Source organism: Nipponia nippon, unplaced genomic scaffold (assembly GCF_047370975.1).
Source record: "Nipponia nippon isolate SJK-2023a ecotype South Korea unplaced genomic scaffold, ASM4737097v1 scaffold_9, whole genome shotgun sequence".
NCBI classification, from domain to species: Eukaryota; Metazoa; Chordata; class Aves; order Pelecaniformes; family Threskiornithidae; genus Nipponia; species Nipponia nippon.
Window position 1 is genome coordinate 26,874,210 of NW_028262413.1, and position 18,825 is coordinate 26,893,034.

General features: G+C 37.9%; 1 protein-coding gene across 11 annotated transcripts in view; it reads left to right on the forward strand.

The window, feature by feature from the left end:
• The window catches only part of NEO1 (neogenin 1), a 220,275-nt gene that overhangs the window by 133,113 nt on the left and 68,337 nt on the right, over window positions 1-18,825 (forward strand). For all 11 annotated transcript variants that reach the window (XM_087744390.1, XM_087744386.1, XM_087744395.1 and 8 more), the window contains exons 6-7: window positions 5,991-6,145; window positions 6,990-7,110. In XM_087744390.1, coding sequence (XP_087600516.1) covers window positions 5,991-6,145; window positions 6,990-7,110 — 276 coding nt within the window. The remainder of the gene's footprint in view (window positions 1-5,990; window positions 6,146-6,989; window positions 7,111-18,825) is intronic.

Below are 18,825 nucleotides of genomic sequence, written 5' to 3' on the forward strand. Positions count from 1 at the left end.
CATGTCTGCAGGAGTATGGTGAATTGATGGGAGCAAGGAGAGTAATTCATCTGCATGGAATGAGGAAGGTGATAGAGGACATGGGGAGACAGCAAAACGCTGTAATAGAGATGATATCTACCTTTCAGAGTTGATCATGTGTACGTTGTCTTTGTCTGATGCTGTGCTTGGACCAACAGCATATTTATTAATGCTTTGTAAAAAGAAAATAAGTCTTTTCAAAGTATAGTTTGCAATCTGTGTTTCTGTTGTGTCAAAGTGAGATACTTATGTGCTTCATGTACAACAGACAGTGTTTTAAATATATTAGGAAGTGAGATAATGGTGCAGCTGCAGCTGCCTGTCCTTTGAGAAGTACTAGACATATAATGCTTAGTTTATTTCTGGATACTTTTAAAAAAATATTTTAGACTTTTATGGTTTTTTTTCTTACTATGGTGATATAAACAGCCTGCCTGCTTGAGATCACTTCTCTGCTTCTGCAAGGCTTTCTTTGTTGCTCAATTCTGATTATCAGGAATCACTGCTTTGCCACCATTAGGATTTTCTTCCTCCTTCTGTGGAGCAACGTGGAGGGGATTTGACTTTTGGGAAAGGTTAACTTGCATAAAAATGAGATCTTATCTAGAGTAGCAGCGTTTTGATTTGGTTCTTGTAGGAGAAGGTTCATTGTGCTTGTAACTAAGAAAGTTGAAAGTTCTGATTAGTTAATTGTGCAGACCTTGAATTTTTCCTTTTCTTGTCTAGTTACAGCTCAGCTCAATGTTTCAGGTTTGAAATAGGATTGTGAAACCAGAAACCTTTGTTCTTAGGTCAGTGATTGTAAGACTGAAAGGAAAGCTATTCAAGAGATGGAGAAGAGGACAGAATGTAATTAATTTCTTTCTCATTTGAAGCAGTACAGATGGCTCAATTGAAAATAGATTCTTTCAACTCTGCCCCTGAAGGCTGCAAAATTTCTGTCTTAATGAGAGAGAACAGGCAAGAGCTACTGACCACTGAAAAGACATTTGAAGAAACAGTCATTCTGTAAAGTTCAGAATAAATGATGCTGCTTTAATACTCTCCACATAGCTATTCAAAGGTTTCTAATCCTTGAGCATTTAAAAAACAATGCACAGACAATGTGGATCCTAAGCCAACATTTTTCTTTGTGAATTCACTGTACTGGGTCATGCTCATCATGCACAAGGATGAATCAGATAGAATTTCAGTCCTGTATGGCAGTGTGTTGCCTTCCACCACTCTTATCCCTGAAGAGCTGGAGGAGCAGAGAGTTGGGGCAATTTGCTTCCATTTCCTTCCGATCACCCGTATTTGTGGAATGGGATCCACACCCAGCACCCATTCCCGTTTCCACTTCAACATGGGTGCAATTCCTTTTGCATAAGTGTAGTTCCTCAGCTCTTCCCATCATTGTACAGCTGTAGGCTTAAAAAAGCCTATTATTTTTCAAATATTTCACCTTCACTGGGATTTAGCTTAGAAGTTTGAATCAACTGCTGATGTAGATTGTTTTTCTTTCTTTTCTTTTTTGATCACTGTTGTGATCAAAATATTTCATCTTTTAAATCTACAAAAGGGTGAAAGATACTCTTGGATAGGGACTCTCTAAGGGTGCTACAGTGCATGTGAAATTCTGTGCAAGCATCTTGCAATTTAAATAGTTGTTATTTGTGTGCTAACATTAAGAGGGACAGAAGAGTGAGCTGAGCTGCCAAGTCTTCTTTGAAGTTTAATTGTCTGTTCGGTAACGCAATGGATAATCTTCCATTACAAATCTTATTTTATATGGTAATTGGCTCATTTGCTCTCTGGTTATCAGTTTAACTTCTCTGCCACAAACATCTGTACTTGCATTGTGTTAATCTTTGTGAATGCTAAACATTGGCATAGTTAAACTCTAAAAGTGTATTTTAAAAACATTTTTTAATTCATTAACTGGAAAGTGAATGATAATAAAGTGAACGTGTATCATATTATTATCCCTTTCTAAGCAGCTTGGCATTTGCTCCGTGAGCCAGAAAAGCAAAGTCCCTTTGAAAAAATAATGTGTTTCAAATTCTTAATCTCCTAAATCAAAAATATTTGAGAGCAGGTAATAGGATATCTAGGCCAACTTTCATTTTTGTGGCAGAAAAACTATTGAATCTTACGATTCAGTATTAATGCCTGCTTGTGGATGATGCCCCAAGTTAAAGTGATATCAGTACATAAAGATATTTGAGTACTTTCCAAATGTCTTCATTACAGGTTAAACATTAGGGGAGGAAACAGAAATAATCCCGGAACTTTACTTTGCCCTAATTTTGTTTCAGATGTGATGGTCCATCAGTTCCCTTATGGCGCTCCTCCCTCCTCCTCACCCTCCACTTGACTCTCAACTTTCAGATTAGCAATGGCCATTCCCAAACTACTACTGTTCCTTCTTCTGTGGTTCAATTTTTGGTTTGCTTTTAAAAAGCTACCTATTTTCTGCTAGCTATCATGGAAGTCTCTTACCCAGTATGTGGATGTTAAGGGAAGTCTGAACTGCTGGCAACACCTTCAAAGAGGAAAATATGTAGAATACCACTAGAGACATCTGTCTCCAAAGCTTTGTGCTGAGATCCTCCCATCACACTGTCTGCACTGGGCAGGCAATGGGTGTACACTGAGGAGTACGGGCTTGCCCTTTCTGATGCTTCTCTTGTTGAGGGAAGGTCTGCCGTGTCTCCTCTGTGATGTTTATGCTCATCGTTTCCAAAATAAAAAAATGTCTAAATATGCTTTCGAAAGCAGTAACCATTAAACACATAGAAGTAAATGGAAAACTGGCTAAAAATGTAGTTTAATTAGAGGTAAATTGTATCATGCTACTTCTTTTGATAAAATAACTAACTTTGGCAAAGGCAGTCTTGAACCCAGAGCAGCTATTTTTTGTGTTAAGAGCCACTTGTGATTTTATTGAACTTCTCTTATATATCCCTTTTCTCATCCTTGAGTTTTACAGTGTAGCTACTCAGTACAGCAATTTGCGTGTTTTCTGAGGTCATCAGATTAATTTTTTTTAGACAAGTGTTGTGCTTTTGACAGTGGATGTTATTGGCTTATGTTTATTAGGATTCCTGTAATAAGTTTAATATATGGCTGAGGAATTAAATGTTAGCCTGTGAAGAATGTTATGAAAATTGGAGCATTGTAAATTCACAGAAAAAATAACTTTTCATGTTCCCGATTTTTATGTTGCCTTTTTTCAACTATGTCAGCACTTCAAGAATCAATGTGTGTGTCTGTCCGCATACATAAGGAGAAAGAGATTGAAAGGAAATGAGAACATAAACTATTGATCAAGCAGACTGGAACAAAATTACTCATTAGTTAGAAATGGCTAACGATGAGAGAGCAATGATCTATCACAGGCTGACATCAGTATAATGCATCTAGAAAAGGGCAAATACAGTAGTAGAATGAATTGGGTAAGATATTTGCTGTAGCGATAACACTGTATTTATGCCATTTTTCAAGTTGCTGGTGAGACACAGCTGAAACTGCATGCAAATAATTGAAAATCTACAGGCCACAAAGATTAATTCAAACTAGAGCAAATACAGAAGCTCTGTGAGGAGGGTGTGGGTGACTTGTCGTACCAGAACTACGCAAACGTGACTTGTTGAGCCTGCCAAAAGAAAGGCTGGGATGTGGGAAGGGAGTGGAGAAAAAGTGCAGCTCACAATGAATAAAAATGCCAAGGATAAATGCCAGGCACAAATAAAAATTTAAAATAAAAGGCGCTGTTTTCATAAAGAGTAAGTAATCAGTATTTGGCCACCAATAAATTCAGAAGTTTTCAAATGTCAGAGTTATTTATGGTTATAACAGCCAGCTGATACAGATAGTAAGTACAAAAATATCTAAATCATTTTAAGGTGGACTTTATGGCCTTTTTGGTAAATTTATGGAAATGATTATGTGAAATGGATGTCTGAAGTCATAGGCAACTGGACTCAACCCCATCCAAATTTTTGCTCCTATGCGAGAGATTTCAAGCAGCAAACACATACATACATCTTTATGTAGTTTCTGGTATAGGTTTGCATGCTTATCTGAGAGTTAAGCCATGTTCTTACTCTGTAAATAAATATTTCCATATGTTAATATTAGCTTATTTAATTTATGATCCGAAACTTGAGGGGTTTTTGGAGAGCTGCTTGTTCCCAGCTAACTGTTTTTAAAAATATTAAATCCACCTGTAAACCTTTACAATCATTTCATAGGAAGAAGTAAAACATGATCTAGTATTTCTTATTCCCTAGCATGAAATAAATCCCATTGATAGGTGAAGCATGTAAAATGTTTGCCTAAACTCTGCAGCCCTTCCATATTGACTTTCTTTGATAAATATTAAAGGGCAAAAGGCTGCTTTTGACTTTCCTGGAACTTGATATCAGGCCTGCCAACATAAGTAAGCAAATTGCCCTTATGTTGATGAGTGTAGTAAAAATAAATAAATAGGTGAATGTTCTTCATAATAGATGATATTCAAATTGTATGTGCCTGCAAACAGCTCTTCTTTCTGCCGCTAAGCTAAAGAAGCTGAGAGTCCTCATGTGCAGCTGGATGCTTCTTATAGTGGCGCATTTGTTCACACAAGATTTTTAACATGTCTACGCATTGGACACTTTGGGGCCTGTATTACCAAAAAAATTCTGTATCTCTGAGTTTTTATGGATTTTAAAGATCTTTAATTTAATTAATCTTACTCTGAGTACATAAGGACATTTAAAAAGGCAGCCATGGCCCAGAGATAACAACTCTGGTACATGTCTTAAATGAAGAACCTTTCTGTTTTACTGTGTTAGGCTATACATGTCTTTGGTCATACATTTCTGTAATACATTGTCAATATGATACAAAGGTATGTGTGTAGTCCTGTACATAGTGTTCCTTGGGCTTACACAAACCAGAGAAAAAAATCTTTGGATAAATACAGCACCGTGTATTTGGTAAGCCGAGTTTCTCCACAGAAACACAAGGCAATGGTACCCTAGAAAAGTTTCATCTTAGTTTTGTGTCCATTCATTTTAAAATGTCTTTTTTATATAGTTTTAGCTTTTGGTTACCTACTGACTTCAAGTATTGAGTACAAAGAACTCTTTGAAAAATTTCTGTTGCATCAGCTGCAGAGTTTTGTCTGAATAAATAAATTGTTGCTAATCATGGTGTGCTCTTGTATAATGTAGCCTGATTGCACTACCAATATTCTGTGGTTTATGGAGCTCCAGATGGACTTACAGAGCATCAAAGTGTAGTTCTAGACAGCCATTTTCATCATAGCCTGATCTTTCTAATTTCAAATCTAACTTACTATCTTTCTGTTTTATAAATTAATAAACTTTGCTGGAGGAAGGGGTGAAGGTTTTTGTATAACCTTTCATCATCTTGCTGGAGAGCTTATCCCACAAGATTCTTTATTTGTGAAAGGGGCATAAAACTGTTGCACAATTAAGCACTAAATGGTTTGCTCGGATGAACTCTGAGCTGGTGAAGGAAGTGTGAATGATGTCTGAAATCCACTGCCTGCTGTGGTCTCTTAGCATGCAGCAACATGCCTATGGCAGATAAGAGACTGCAGCATGTTCTTCAACCACAGAAATGTTTTTTTCCAAATGGCATCTATGTCTCTTGGTTTTAAAATACTTTTTAATTTTACACTTTATACATCTTGGCTCGATTTTTTTCTTTCATGTATTCTCAAGAGGTCATTTCAGATTAAAATGGCTGGCTGTTTAACTGGCCCAAATGTAATTTTGAAATAACACAGAGCTTCTATCAGCTTCTATCAAACCCTGGTCTGAAAATCTCTGCCAACATTGCTACTGTTCATGCTAGAGTCCCTGAAGCCATCTTTTTATGTGTTGAGTCTTACTGTATGCTTGCATAGGAGCACAACTGATGTGTTTTTGTGGATGCTAACACCATCTTTTGTCTGTCTTCCATTTTATTTGAAGTTCCTCCTGAATTTTTGAAGCAGCCTGCAAATATTTATGCTCATGAATCTATGGACATCGTGTTTGAGTGTGAGGTGACGGGAAAACCTACTCCAACTGTGAAATGGGTCAAGAATGGAGACATGGTGATCCCAAGTGACTATTTCAAAATTGTTGTAAGTATATTGCCTGTTTTGCAGATTTTTAAGCTGTTGACCTGTCTGTTAGTCCTCTAACACACACGCATGGAAGCTAGGTTCTTTTGTAGGACCAGCTTCCTGGTTTTGTGCTATCGATGTGTGGGGCCTGGAAGAGAAATGGTTTCTTGAAACCTTTAATGCTCTGTAATTCAGTCATTTTACTGAAACACTAAAGCATGTTGCTTATATCGTATGGGTTGATTTCTTTATAGCTTAGATTTTCCAGGAGAGACAGACACATATACAAGGACAAAACGCACTTTGGTTGAACCTGTTAAAGTGCAGGCTTGCCGTGAACACTGACTGACTGTTTTCTGCAATCGTCTGTGATCGATGAAAATCATAATTTCAAACAGGAGTTTAAATATAAATATAACTGAGTTGTGGATCATGAGTTTTGGCACACTGATACTTCTAGAGGGAAATTTTAGATGTAGTGAAAGTCATTACTGAGACATGGTTGAGAACTTAATGGTTGTATAATTGGGTGTACCTAAGGTTGTAGGATTGTAACAGTGAGCTATGCAGTTATATTCAGTGCTTAAAATATCATAAAAAATGGCTGTGGAAATGTTATGACTTGCCAGTGATATGTGATGCTAGAAAATGATAGCCATTAGTAAGAGCTTCTGCTGCTTTTTGATACCATATAATTTGAGGATTCAGTGCAAAAGAGATGAAATCTGACGGGAAATCCAAATACACTTTTCCATGTTACTGTTCAGAAGTTTCTCCTGTCATAGTAATGTGCCATAACAACACTATTGTTTTTGCAATTGCAACCCATTTTTAAGTGTTGCATTTTTCCTTTACACTTCAGAAAGAACATAATCTGCAAGTTTTGGGTCTGGTGAAATCAGATGAAGGATTCTATCAGTGCATTGCAGAAAATGATGTTGGAAATGCACAGGCTGGAGCCCAGCTGATAATACTTGACCTTGGTAAGATAAACCGTGACAGTACAGTGCCAAAAGATGGGGAGGAACAATTTCAAGGGACCTTTTCCACATGATGTGTTATATATAACTCAGCTAGACTAGGGTGTTTTTTTTAAATCATATGAGTGGTTCAGTGTCATCTTCTGTACACTTAAAGTTACTTAGGAGAAATTAAGAAATTCTATAGGATTCACCCTGTATTTTGGAAAATATGTTATTCACTGCAATAATAAACCATAGCCAGAAATCTGAAATATTGTTGCATGCTGAGATTTCAAAAAAATAACAGGATAACCAAAATGAAAACAATTGCTGAAATTACAAAAGTGAAAAATAAGCAATTATGGAGCACACCGCAAATGAAATATTTTACACCGAAGTCATTCCAGTGTCAGAAGCTTTTTTTCTGCTATTAGTTTAAAAAGTAGCTTTGTCATTTCTGCAAACTGCAACTGCAAAATTTTTTTTGAGTTACAGCTGCAGTTTAAAGATAAATATTTGTTATTGTGCTCCAGTCAGTGGAATTACTAACAATACTCACCTTCTTGCAATGTCCTGCATTGCATATTTAGGATGTTAAAAGAGAATAATTGCTGTTATGATTAAAGACCTACTAACTTCCAGAAAAAAAGGTAGTACAAATATTGTTGCTAAGGCGTCAGCTTGTTTTGCTCTTTCAGGTCACGCAGTTCTTAAAAATAATTTCAAAAAGGACAACGAAGAAAACCAGTATTAAGGGGGGTGAGGGGAGAGACAAGTCAGACAAGAAAATATTAATTCTATACTTTTGGGGGCTTTTGTGTTGCTTGTCTTTTTGGGGTGGTGTTTCAAAATTCTAATTTCTTTTTTATCTGGATGGAAAGGATTTAGGAGAAACAGTCTTATGTCAGTCTTGGTCAGAGGTATGATGTAACTTCACACTTGCAATTTTAACAGATGTGAATCTGCTAGACCTGGTTTTGGCATTCAGCGTGCAGAGAGTAAACTGTTATGAGCGTGCCATAAAGAGAGAGATTTTCTGTTTCTTTTCTGATTGTTTTGTAGAGTAGTTGTGCACTTATAACTTCTTCTGAATTCTCGTTTGGATATGGGTATGTTTCATTGCTGGCTGAAGAGATGCATGTACTTCCCGCAATTATTTGGGGAATGAAAGATGCCCTCTACTGGATTCAGTAGCTTTAATACTATAGAGCTGTGGGATTTCAACCTCCGAGTAGTGTTAGGCAACTGGATCCAGCAATGGCCTACTGTCATCAGGTTGCCAGAAAAATTAATAGAAGTAATTTTATTTCTGCTACATGCATGAATCATACAAGTAGTTTCCAAATCTTTCAAGCAGAAGCATTATTCTATATTTTCCACGTTTGAAAAATACTGAATAATTAATGTACTTGGGTTTTGAAGCCCTGCCCAAGTTTGTACTTTCACCCAGTTCCCAGTAGTGGTTTATAAATTACTATTGCTGTTATTATTTTAGTTCCTGTGGTCTCACTCTTCTTCCTTTCCCTCCCCTGTTGTTTGCCCAGTGGTTTCTCCTTCCTGTTCTACTCTGGCAACCTGTCCTGTTTTACTAAAGGACTTTGCCTTATAATGCTGTCCTTTTTCTTTTGCATGCTGCCAAAGGATTATGGATGCAGTGTTGATGGAGTCTCATTTCGGGTGTAAAGATACACCCCCGAAGTCGTATCGTTCTGTTACATGGTCTGCAGTGTTTTTAACAATGCACTCCCTGTGCAACACTGATGCATTTTAGTTGTTGTTTTCCAACAGTAGAGATAACCACATGGTACATCACTGAAAGTGCATTTTATTTTTTTTGTTGTTGTTGAGTAGTGGCATAACAAGTAGTGCAACTAGGAATGAATGTGCTGTGTCTTAGTTCTGATACAAGAAAACTGGTATAATATACACAGTTGAAGAAAATACAGATATTTGATATCTTATTTTAATACCTTATCACAATACCTGAACAGCAAGAAGGAAACTGTATTCAGGGAAGAGGGTGAAGGTATCATATATAGTAGTTCTTCCATGAGAGAGATCTTGATACGAAAATTAAAAACACTAATTTGAGCAAAACCTATTCTGAACATTTCAGTCATTAATACAGAAAGCTTTTTTTTTAAATTCATACCTGATGATGAGAAATACCTACTTTGCCAATGTGAAAATTAATTTCAGTGAAAAAATGTTGATTAAGTGTTCTTCAAAGTTCTTCATCCCAATTAGCGGTATGTCCCTTCCCTTGCTGTTCTCTGTTTTCTCCTTCCTAAATGGAACTGGCAAACATCTGTCTGTTTACAAACTATTTCCAGTTAGCCCTTTTGCTTATCATATCAAATTGATCTTTAATAAATTAAACTTACATTAGAAAGTAGGAGTTTCTCAAGAGAGGCCGCATGCATTCTTTACGGGCCAGTGTTGAAGAAATGGACCAAGACTACTGTGTGGGTGTCTATAAATGGACTACAGCATTGATTGTGGTTTGAAGGACAATGGGGAAGGGGGTAGTTGGCTGCCATCAGAGATGAGTTTGAGTAGCTGGAAAAGGCAGAGTTACCCAGACTTTGAGGGAGATATGCTGAGAAAGGTTAAATAGAAATAAACCAGTAAAACTGTTTGCACTTTACATATTAGATCAGAACTTAGTTGTCTCTTCTTTATATTAACTTGTTTTGATCTAAACCCTTCATATGGAAATTTTCCAACATTTTGCTTTTTGCTGCCTAGAACGATACTGTTTTATCCATAGCTTTATTGAGGTGTACTGTAAGGGTTTTGAGCGGTCTGGAAGTAAAATACCACACGTGTATTTTCTTCAGTCTTAGATGGTAGCATAGTTTTTAAATACAATAGGCATAAAGTATGTGATTATCTGCTACAACAAAAGGTTTTCTGTATTTGGACATAGATTTCTGACTTCACAGGTAGCAGTATTTTGGTGATTCACCTTGTCTTCTGCACAGCGACAGTTTTGGTGTGTGAATGTGTGTGAGTGTATGTTGTGCATAGCCACACAGACCAGTGTATATGCAGACTCTCATCTGCTAGAATAAGCTTAATATAATTGTTGATCAGACATAAGTTTCTTTTGGGTTGGTCTTTTTTGTATTTGGGGTGAATTCTGAAAAGCTTGCAGTATATACGGAAGTTATTTGTGGAAAACATTAAAACAAAGAATTGACTGGCTAAAAAAGGTAGGGTAATCTGAAGGGTTCTTGGAGTGGCTGTTTTATTTTCAAATTCTGTAATTCTCCATTGATAAGTTTAGAAAAGAAGACTGTACTTGGAAATGGATTGGCTGTACAGAAACCACAATTTTGCCTTTTCTGGAATACATAAAACAATTGTGGCATTGAGAGAAGAGATATTAGGACAACTGTTCATAATCGAGAAGGTTAAAAGGGGGAGGAGAGGGAGTAGGATTCAGGTAAATGGTCTGAGTCAAATGCTCTTCTCCTACCAATATCCTCTGTACTTAACTTCAGGTGTAGAATTCTGCAAGAGAGTTGAAAAGCATCACATCTGCTTTCAAAATACTTTGAAGTTTGAAATTGTGTCCCTGTTTCTCAGATAATGTCCTGCCCCTGGAGGCTAAGTACCTTTGGGAATTTCACTGGATTTGTAGCTCTGCTGCCTGGTCTGCCTTTTAGGGAGAATTTAAGAACTGCCTAAAGAAAGGGAAGTACCTCAGTTACCATAGTCCTCTGCACTTGCCCTCTGCCAGCATTTGGCAGTCTTGATGCTCCTCTCTCTGCCTTATTGATTAGAAAATAGGTGGTCTTTTCTTATATCCTGCAAATGCCACCACGGAGGACTCCTGAATATCCCAGCGAGAAGGAAGAACCTTAGTTGTGCCTTGGGAATGACTTTCTACGCGACCTCAAAATCTCTCTGTCATAATTTTTTATGCAAAACCAGCTTTTTTTACTTAGAACTTTTTACGTTACTTTTGATCCTGATGGGTCAGCCTCTGAGCATTTCAATTACAGATCAGATATACTAATACGCTCAATTATAACAAAGCTATTTCTTGTCGTCGTTTTTACAGCATTATTTTGTGTGGTCTGTGAAAACCTCAGTAATGGATACATGTGGGGGTTTTTTGTGGAGGTTAAATGCTAGTGACAAGACTGAAAAATTCAGCCAGGACCTGTAACCTGGCCTTTTCCAGTGTATCTGGCATTGCTCAGAATTGCCATTTGGGGACTGAAAAAAAGAACAGGTGGTAATAAGTAAAAGGAGGTGCCTTTGGGGGAGAGAGGCAGATGGTTCCCTGTCACCCCTATGTGATAGGCATTTGACAAGTACTCAGGCACCAAAAAAAAGGAGTGATTCTTGAATGCTGTATAAAGAAAAATCATAGACTGTAAACAAATATGCCACGTTATTTAGAGAACAATCTCAAAACATTATTTGAGATGTACTGTATCACCTTCAAAATTCCAAAGTAAGTGTAGTATACTGCTTGATTTTTGTACTTTCATGCTGCAAAAGTCAGTGTTTGCCATTCTGTGCTGTATTTGAGAGTTGTATAGGAGTGAGATCTTCAAGTGAATGACTTGAATACGCTGCTGGTATCCAGTAGTACACCATGTCAAGATTTTTTGTAGTGGAACTATCCATTTCTTATAAACTGTTTTTCATGAAAAATTTAAGTTTGATCCAAGCAAGGATATTCTGCATGTGAATTAATATTACCAGCATGGGAAACGAGGAGGAATTAGTAGTCTGCATGTAATTGCAGAGCTGTGAGGCATTTGGGATTGCAGAGATGTCTTAGGATAGCTGCAAGGGATGGATACAGAGTCTTTCAGAATGACGAGGTAGGGAAGCAAAGAAGGGAGTTGCACTATGTGTGGAGGTCTGGCTTGAATGCACGTAGCTTTGCTTTGGAGGGGGTGATGAGCCAGCCGAGAGATTATGCATAAAGATCAGAGGACAGAAGGACAACGTGTGTGTCTGCTACAGACCAACTAATCAAGGGGAAGTAGATGAAGACTTCTTTACACAACTGGAGGTTGCAGGCCCTGATATTTATGTGGGTTTTTTAACCACCTGATGTGTGCTGGAATGGCAACTTGATGGTGTGGCAGGTAATATGGGGAGTTTCTGGAGTAGGCTGAAGAGATTTTCTTGAGACGGCTTATCCGTGTCTGAATGGATGACTGGTGGAGGTGGTGTGTTGGACCTGCTATTCAGGAAGAAAAAAGAACTGGTCAGAGATATAAAGGTCGTAGCAGCTTTCGCAGCAGCTTTCGCAGCAGCTGTCATGAGATGCTTTAATTCAGGCTTCTAAGAGAACTGATCAAAGCAAATAGCGGAATTACAGTCTTGGACTTCATGACAGGAGATTTTGATTTGTTCAGGGATCTTTTTGACAGGTTCCTGTCAGTGATAGTGTTGACGAGAAAGAGGTGAACCATTTGATCTTGAAGGACACTCTTCTCAAAGCACAAGAATGATCTATTCCAAAGTGCAGGAATTTGTGTGTGTGTGGCCGGGACACCAGTAGGGATAAAGAAGGAGCTCCTGACTGAGCTCAAACACAAGAAGAAAGTACATAGACATCGGAAGCAAAGGCAGAAAAGTGACGGATATTGCCTGAATGTGCAGGAATAAAACTAGGAAAGACAAAGCTCATCTGGAGCTAGAACCATTTCAGAGAAGGTCATGGAGCAAATCTCCCTGGAAGGCATGTCTGGGTACATAAAGGACATAACGATGATGACTGGGAAAATCCAGTGTGGATTTACCAAGGAAAAATTGTGCCCAACTGTCTCAGTAGCCTTCTAAGGGTAAATGGTTGGCCCTGTGGTCAAGAGGAGAGGATTGGATATTAGTTACTTTGCCTTTAGGAAGGCCTTTGACACAAGCTTCAGTTGTATCCCTGCAGCTAAACTGGGGAAATACAGACTGGACGGGTGGATGGTGGGGCGTGTGGAGAGCTGACTGGCCCAGCAGGCTCCCAAGTGTCACGGTGAATGGGGTGAAGACTAACCAGCAGCCCGGGTAATGAGTGGTATTACCCAGGGCTTGATACTGAGCCAGAGAGGGTTTTATATCTTCATCAATGACCTGGATGATGGGACAGAGATCATCTGTAGCAGGTTTGCAGGTTATACGAGATTGAGAAGAGCAGTAGATAGACTGGCAGAGCGAGGGACCCACCGGGCTGGAGAATCAACACTGACAAATGTGGAGTCCTGCATCAGCACCAGAGTGATTCCATGCACTGGTAGAGGCTGGCTGCCAACTACGCAGGCTGCTTTGCAGAAAATGACTTGGTGGGATAGGCAGGAGGTCAAAGGATGTGAATATTTCCCCCTACTTGGCACTGCTGAGACCACATTAGGACAGTTTTAAGCTTCCCAACACATTGGCATAGCAGAGCCCCAGTGGAGATTTACCAAGATAATTAGGGAGCCGGAGCACGTGAGGTACTGAGATGTCCTGTGACTCTGAGAGAATTGAGTTTGATTATTCCTGAAGAATGGAAGCCTAACAGCATCTTTCTGCTCAGCCAGCTGATGGAGGGTATAGAGCAGATGGAGGTAACAGGAAAAGACTGCAAAAAGGGAATTTCCAATCAGATAAGAGAAAACCGTTTCACAGTGAGGGTAGTTGCGGTCAGAACAGGTTGCACAGAAAGGTTGTGAAATCTCTGTTCTTGGAGATATTCAAGACACACCTAGACAAGGCCCTGAGCAACCTGGTCAAAGGTGGCTCTGCTCAAGTGAGGGGTTACACAGATGAACTCCTGAGATCCCGTGTAACTAGCAGTATTCTATGATTCAGAAAAACTGTCCGAGAGATGTGAATGGAGTATATAGTCTTAATGTAGTAGTCAAATTATGACAATTTTGTGGTATATATTTCTCTGCTGATCTCCTTATGAGAAATATAAACGTCTGGTATTGGTGGCACAGTTTGACATTACAAGCCAAATTTGATTAAAGTATAGCACCACTTCAGTTGCACTGTATGATATTAATTCCTCCACTGAATTGCCTTATGTGAATCCTAATTCTGAGAGAGTTTTAAAGACATCATTTATTGACCTAGATTCGGGCTCTCTTTGTGTAATTGAATTCTGTCCAGGACCATTGCTGCATGAATAATTTCATTTTATGTTGATACTTCTCTGCCAGAGTTTGGCTATGAGCTATCTCAGGTCTCATAGCAGTAAAGTGAGGTGGACAGGACTCCTGGTAGGATAGGGTGGGGGTCAGAAGTCTGGTCAAAGTTTTCTGGAGTCAGCACGTTTCAGCTAAGATTGTGCCGAACATCTGGCATTTCTATATGACAAATGATATCTGATTGTTTGAGGTTACTCCGAGTGGACTCGGAGATTTAAGTGGATCAGATTCTACTCTTAGATCCTATTTCAGCTGCCCTAGACTGACGCCAATCAAAAAAATTTCCAGCTATAATTGGATTTCCAACTTCTTGTTAGTCAAACCTTGGACCCTTTTTGCTTAACCTGTAGAGTCTCGAACCTTGGCTTTTTTCAGGCTGTTTCTCTGCTTTGACAACACGCTTTGAAACTCTGAATGTGCCCTTTGGTGTGCTTGCAGCTCTCCTGATTTTGCATTCGTTTAAGCCTTATGAGCATTTTCTCTACTCCATCATCTGGTTTAAATGCTAGTGACAAGACTGAAAAATTCAGCCAGGATCTGTAACCTGTAACCAGTAACCAAAATACATAGAATCATATGGAACTTGGCATCCCCTCCTGTACACCCCAGTTCAATATCACCTTTCCTTCTGTCACTGAAGCACTGAGAACTATTCTGCATGTGATTTTTCCAGCCAGTTATGAATCTACTTTTGTAGTAGCCTCATCTGGAACATATTTGCTTGATTTTGAAAATTTCATGCAAGGCAATGTGAAAAGCCTTATTTAAATCAAGTTATATGAAATATGCTGTGTATCTGTAGGTTCCATTATTCTGTTGTAGGAGGCAAATATAATTTCTTTTTCACAAATTTTGGCTTCTGCTGAAAGAAATCCAAAAGTTGGCACTAACAGGCTTGTGCTCTGATTTGAAAAACTCGGTTGCACTTTGGGGTGTTTTCCATATGTAAAAATTTACATAAATTTAACTTCTACCCTCATCTGGTTCAAGCCCAGAGGCAGACAACTCGCATGTTACTTCAGGACCTATTTTGGACGATTTCACAGATATCAAACGTAATTTCTCAGCCTCTCTCACATCTTATAGAGGTAATTTTTTAGAGTGTTTTGGATGCAGTCACATACCGTGAATCAAGAATGTTTAGTGTTGCTGTCAAGGTGATACAGTAAATACTTTCTCAGTCCATGGAATTCTATGGAGTTCTTGGAGACTATAGAAGTACTTGAAAAATATTCAGGGTATTGTGGATGAAATGTCAGAGCAAGATGAAAAAAAGTCGATTGGATAAAAGAGAAGGACTCTGTTGGGTATTCTTCCTGAAGACTGTTCTATTTCTTCACTCAGAAGCGTCTCCATGTTCTTCCTGTCTTGTACAATTTGATGTGTTTTAATGCAAGGAAAATCGGAAGAAGTCCCTGTGGTTTACATGACTGACTTTCAGAAGCCTTAGTGTCCACCTGAGAAGAAATTATTTGTAGATCAAAGCTGAATAGTAAGGCTGCACACGCTTGCAGCCAACAATTCAAATTTTCTGTAAAGAGGAAAAAGTACTCAAAAGAAATGAATCGTGGATCTCAGAAGAGCAGGAAATAGTAATGAACCTGACAGCAAGTCTGTGCAAAGGGCACCCAGCTCTGCTAGGATCGAAAACCTGGTGAGATCTGAGAGATCCCATCTGGTCTCATATGGGGAGAAGATCCGTAAGTAGGAGGATGGAAAATGCACTATGATGAGTATCTTTAGAGACAAGACTAGCAGGGGAATTTCCTCTTCCCTCGAGAAATCTCCCCACTTTTGTCTATCATATATCAATATATATCCATGTGGGTGTTTTACTCAGTGGACTTAAGGCTTTTTTAATGTAAGCAACCAGTTGCCATATTAAAACGTGATATTCATACAGTGTTTGTCACAGTTTATGTCAAAAATTGTCTCTCAAATTTAGAAAATAGTACAGAAGGTTATGGAACTGTGATATTTGAGCCAAATATCTTCTATATGATATATGACATTTAAAATAGTTTGACTATTCGTGGCAGTTACTGTAGTATAAAATCCAAGTTATTTCTTCATTCACCACTGTACATGCACATAAGCTCTCTGCTCTTCTGTGTGCACACACATTCACATGTATAAAAAGATCTGCATACATAAATACTCATCTTTTAAAATGAAAGTTCTAGGATGCTGTAGATACTACAATTCTGCAAAAAACTTTAAAAGCAATGAATATAACAAATACAACCTCAATACTGATAGCATAATGAAGTTTTTAAAAAATAATGGCAATGCTTGTGTTGTAAGTAGGCAAAAGGTTTTCCAAACTTGCTGCCTCAGTCACTGTCTTATCATATCGAAATGGCTTCATGTGAATGATAGATGAACAGCTTGTAAGTCTCATTTTGAAAGTTGTGTTTTAGGAACATAAACAGCATCTGAAATCACAAACTGACTTTAAACAGTGTTTTGTAAAACCAAAGCCAATCTCTATTTTGTTACTCATTGTGTACACTTCGTTGCTAATTTTCTGTAAACATAACAGTATGTTCTCGTCTTTAATGCTGAAAGACTTTTTTAATTTTAATTTTGATTTTAGTTTATATTACTTAGCTAGTCTTCCTCAATGAAAGTCAGCATTTATGTTTCTCATGGCTGCATGTATGTTCAAAATTGTCAGAAAGCTGTTTTAGTTCAGTTAGTTTAATTTCTTGACTCAATCCCTGTTTAAAAAATGGCCATTATTTATTCCCTCTTCATGGCCCTGCTTATATATAGTCTTATTAAGAAGTCCAACTGATTAAACTAAACTATACTAGACGACAAACTTCTTGAATTTTAACTTCATGAAATTGGGACCTAAACAGCTTTCATATTCTGTGTTCAATAGACTATTCATGTTTAAACTTGGCATGCGCTTTAAATAAATTGCTCTAATTTAGATTAAATTAGGAATAGATTAATGTTTGCCAGTGCGCGGTGAATTGCAGGAAGGCATAACAAAATTGATAGGATGCTTTGATTGTGCTTATTAGTTTTCATTTCTTGTTTTATGACTGTATTTACAGTTGACTTGGCAAAGAAATTTGAAGCCTTGTGAAGGTATTCATATCAGATTGTGTGCACCATGACTTAAATTTAAGTCTGCTGAGTGCAAATATGGGTTGTGGTGATTGCTACTTACACAGTTTTACTTTGAAACACTTGGACTGTGTCACCTGTTTAATTTTGGTTTTCACGAGTGAAATTAATGGTTAAAAGGTACTTGTGTTTAAATAAATTGTAGGTCATATTGTAAAGAAGAATACTGTGTAAGGAATGTTAGGTGGAGGCAGAGAAAGAACCTGTAGGAGCAAAAAGCTTCAATGTATTTTGAGAAACATTCAACACATATTAATCCATATTTTCTATCCTTCACCTGTATGTATTCTATATTTATTGTACCACAATAAAAGCGGAATGAACTAGGATGTGTACACCACTTGTGAAACAGGCTCAAAGGCTTTGAGTCCCTGTCTTGTATCATCTCTTCTGGGTTATCCTGAATTCCCAATAGAGTTTCCCAGTCCAATTAAGGTCTCTTTGCCACCAGAAAGGCTAATAAAAGCAAATACACCTAATGTAGTATCACTTACCAAATCCACGAACTTCATTTTCCATTTATCCTCTTATATTTTATGTAATGGTTGTTTCTGTCAGCTTGGCTACTGCCTTACTCGAGAATATATTGTCAGCAATGGTTATTACCAGGAACCAAAGCTGTGCGGTTCTGCAATGGTATTAAGCAAACGCGAGTGTATTCAGCGTGACTGGTTACGGTTGTTGAGTGACGGTTGATTGTTCCTCTGCCTATATATGGCTTCTAATTATAGGTGAAAATAAAAATAATCAGGGTGAAGAACATCAACTGTAGGTATAGGATGCATGCATTATATCACAATGAGTGCTTGTTTTTAATGTTTGGTTGTTTTTTTGGTTTTTGTTGTTTTTTTTTTTTTCTTGTTTAGATGAAAAGTATAATGGCAGGATTAGCTTTAGCTTGATATCTGTCACGACTACTGAAGGCATTTCCTCTGCCTTTATTATTCATAAACAGGGCTGTGAAGATTGACAGAAGTAGCCTTAATTTGTAATTGATCCGAGCCTCATGTTGTAAAGGAAAATATCAGATTTTGTCAGTCTCGCACCAGAGGGGAGAACAAACGTGTGGATATGGTCTTAATTGGTTGCTTATATTTCAAAGTTGCTAAATTATACAGTAATATCAGAGACAGCTGAATGCCATTTGGAGAAAAAGGGAAAAGGATTGGTTTACAGTTTGGTTGCATATGTAATAGGATTCGTACAGTTGAATATCTGAATCTGGGAGAAGACTCTCTTACTTCTGATGTCATGTATTTTTCCAGCAGTCTTGACAAGATAACCTGAATAGTCTTACGGATTTTATACCATAAGGAAATCAAATCTAACAAATGAATAGATCTAACACTAATGTTTAATAATGTTCATTCAAATTTGCCTAATTTCAGTATTGAAACTAACTGCAAATTGTCACTGTTCTTACTGCATTAGAAATAAGCTG